This window comes from Camellia sinensis, chromosome 3, assembly GCF_055761805.1.
Source record: "Camellia sinensis isolate YWXY chromosome 3, ASM5576180v1, whole genome shotgun sequence".
NCBI classification, from domain to species: Eukaryota; Viridiplantae; Streptophyta; class Magnoliopsida; order Ericales; family Theaceae; genus Camellia; species Camellia sinensis.
Window position 1 is genome coordinate 16,354,452 of NC_138963.1, and position 3,149 is coordinate 16,357,600.

At 41.0% G+C, this 3,149-nt stretch overlaps 1 protein-coding gene across 1 annotated transcript; it reads right to left on the reverse strand.

Annotated features, from left to right (window-relative positions):
* Window positions 1-311: 311 nt before the first annotated feature.
* On the reverse strand, window positions 312-2,839 carry LOC114301510 (uncharacterized). The gene is made up of 5 exons (XM_028246463.2): window positions 2,077-2,839; window positions 1,616-1,975; window positions 1,229-1,529; window positions 1,028-1,147; window positions 312-925 (listed from the first exon to the last, which is right to left on the reverse strand). The coding sequence occupies exons 1-5, from the start codon at window positions 2,389-2,391 to the stop codon at window positions 810-812; spliced, it is 1,212 nt and encodes a 403-aa protein (XP_028102264.2). The 5' UTR covers window positions 2,392-2,839; the 3' UTR covers window positions 312-809.
* Between the last annotated feature and the right edge of the window lie 310 nt (window positions 2,840-3,149).

Below are 3,149 nucleotides of genomic sequence, written 5' to 3' on the forward strand. Positions count from 1 at the left end.
TTATTTTAATACATTAATACTATTAGTGGTAGTATTTTTAATGAGATGAATCATTATTGAAAAAATCATCAAAACATTTTACAAATATATAATATTCAATAAATTCTACACATTAAATTATCAAAATTTAAATTATTAAAAATAAAACCCATGCTAAACTCCCTCAGGCCCAACAGTGGGTAAAGAGAAACAACAATTCAAATTTAAATTACTGTGTCACCACTTCAAAAGTAAGAAAATTACCATGAGAAAACTACATTTAAGATATTAATCAAGACAATCAAAAAACACACAAAAGATGAATAACAAAATTTAATAAATTATTCATTATTAGCATTAATATTGATTTATTGCAACAAAACAAGCCATCAATACAAATTTAACCATGGCACCATATGGTGTATAGAGCAAAGAGAAGAAAGGTTTGTACATTCCAACAAAACATGACTCAAACCCACTTCTCACATTGACGAATTATTATTTTTCATTCCAAAAGGGAGCCAAACACTACTTTGTGTTGTGCCAAAAAAAACACCAAAAAACACTGTTACAATCCTGCCCCTTCAAAAACCACATCTTATTAACCCCCTTCTACCACTACCCAAAAAAACCATTTTTTCTAAAATGTTTCTTTCTTCATCATTCATCTTGAAACTATTCCTGTTCTATTATTTATTATTCCTCCTAATTTCCTATTCCAAACTAAAAAACCTACTAATCAAGCTTTTTCTTCTATCCATAAATTCTTCCCCAGATTTTGATAAAGCTTCAAAAAAAACACCAATGTTGACGATTCAGGGTGGGTTGAGTCAATAGGTCCATTCTGAAGGTAACCGGAGCTCCTGATTCATCCCCGTCTGCGCTCGGACATTGCGCTTCTGTTGTTGGGCCATGAGGACATTGTTCCGATACTTCAAAGCTGCATCTGAACATATCAAACAAACACAAAACCCCGTAAGCTTCAATCGATCGATTTTAGTATAAAAGATGTAAAAAAAAGGAGAATGAATAATGGTGTAATTCTTACCATATTCAGGAGTAAAAGCCCCATCATAACGTGATTGGAGCTGGGGTTGAGCTTCCATGGCTTCCAAGTTCAAGTTCAGAGCCTGCACGACTCTGTCTGGCATCAAAACAGTCGAACAACCTGTGAATCAGAAAATATCGAATCAAACACCGCAAAAAAGAACAGATCATACTGAAATCGCAAAATCAACATAACACAAACCCGTCTTTTTGCGGGATTCGGTCGGGCTACCAATTCGACGAGGCAAGAACACCCCTGTTCCAGCACATTCACGTTTGGACGCAGTATTATTATTACCAAGAAACACTGCTCTCATGCCTGAATTCGGCTGTTGAGACTGCTGAGATTGTTGAAGAGTTGGCCAAGCAGATTGTGAGAGGTTGAGAGGACGACCACCATTTCTTGCTCTATTCTGAACCACTTGGTGGGTCGTCTGGTTTTGTTGTCCCCAAATCGCCGAGTTCTGTTGCTTCATCATCTGTTGCTGTTTCAGCTGCTGAAACTACACCAAATCAAGCAAATCAAATCAATCAGCATATATGAAAGAATACATATATAAATTATAGAGAACACAAAAATGGTTCCTACTTGGGCAACTTGCAATTGCTGATATGAAAGAGACTGATTGGAGTGAAACCGAAGATTTGGGTTAGGGTTTTTGAGAGGTAAAGAGACGGGACTTGGGTTTCGAGGTGGACCCAATAGTCCACTGGTCTTCTGGTTATACCTAGAACCCTCTTCAATAATCCTCATCCTCGCGACCTCCCCTGCGGCCGCGTAAAGCAGATCCAAAGCAGCGTCGTTGCGGTGTAACGCCGCAGCCGCAGCCGGCGGCGATGAAACCTGCGAAGGACCGTTCGGGCTTCCCCGGCTCGAACCCTGTTCGCTAGCACCACCACCACCACCCATGCAGAGAGTCGATTGAGGCGAGCCAGCCATAGCCCAAGACTACAGGAACAGAACAAAACACAAATCAGAACAGAACAAAGAACGAAACAGAGGATTTAAATCGAATCAGAAATCACAAAATAAGCTGAACATAAACATACCTTGTGGGTCTCATAGGAGAACACAGAGTCTGTTTTCCACAAATCGTCGTGGAGAGTTGAGCGAGCCATTTTCCGAGTCAACCCAGCTATGTAGTCTTCCTCGTCGCTTTCAGTCTCGGTAGAGCTCACCACGGACTCCACCGGAGAACTCAAATCCGAGCCAAACCCATACGGAAACTCGTTGGGAAAACAAAACCCAGAATCGACCTCTCTGTGTTTGGTTTTCATGGTGTTCGCTTTGAAATCCATGAGCATGTCGTCGGTGAGAAACTGTGGAGGAAGCCAAAACTCACCATCGTCTAAGTCCTCCGCCATGTAAACCCAAATCAATCACTCACTCAAAACTAAACTCAAACTCACGGAGAGCCAAAAAGATGGGGGGTTTTGAAGTAGACCCTTATAGGTTGCTGCTTCTTTAAGATTCAATTATAGCCTCCCAGTAGTGCTTGCTGGCTTTTCAGGGCCCCCAAAGCCCCTAAACCCCCCAAATCAAGGGGAGAGAAAGCAAGGGGGAGAGAGAGAGAGAGAGAGAGAGAGAATGATGCAGCATAGAGATGGTGGAATGAGTCTTTGTAAAATGACAAGAGAGTGAAGAGAGAGAAGAGGTGGAAGCGAGGTTTATAGTGTAGATTTGGAGGGAGGAAGAGGAGCCCTAGGGTGGGGGGATGTGATTCACGCGTTTAAAAGAGAAGTGAGATAGACGCGCCAGTGGTGTGACACTGATGAAAAATGCAAAAAAGGTTATATGCAGAGTTGTAGCCAGGTAAGACCTATACATACATACATATATATAGCTACTGTACTACTACTTTTTTGGGGGGCGGTGAGAGTGTGGGGTCCAGATGATAATAGGGGCGCATACACTTGTGAGGGGTGGCAATTGCATGTGAGGGTGGTGGAATGGTGGAAGTGGGTTGGGTATGGGGCCTTTCAGATATTTCTCCAAAAATGATTTGGGGGGAAAAAAACCTAATTTTAATCAAAAAGTAGTGGCATTGGATTATGAATTCGGGTTAATTTGGGAAGTAGGTTGATTTTTTTAGTATTTTTAATTTTTTTAATTATTTTAGTTT

Coding starts and splice junctions, on each gene's coding strand:
- LOC114301510 (XM_028246463.2), bottom strand. CDS start 2,391: ATGGCGGAGGACTTAGACGATGGTGAGTTTTGGCTTCCTCCACAGTTT. Junction 1,976..2,076: donor TCTCCTATGAGACCCACAAG/GTATGTTTATGT, acceptor CTGTTCCTGTAG/TCTTGGGCTATGGCTGGCTC. Junction 926..1,027: donor GGCTTTTACTCCTGAATATG/GTAAGAATTACA, acceptor TGATATGTTCAG/ATGCAGCTTTGAAGTATCGG.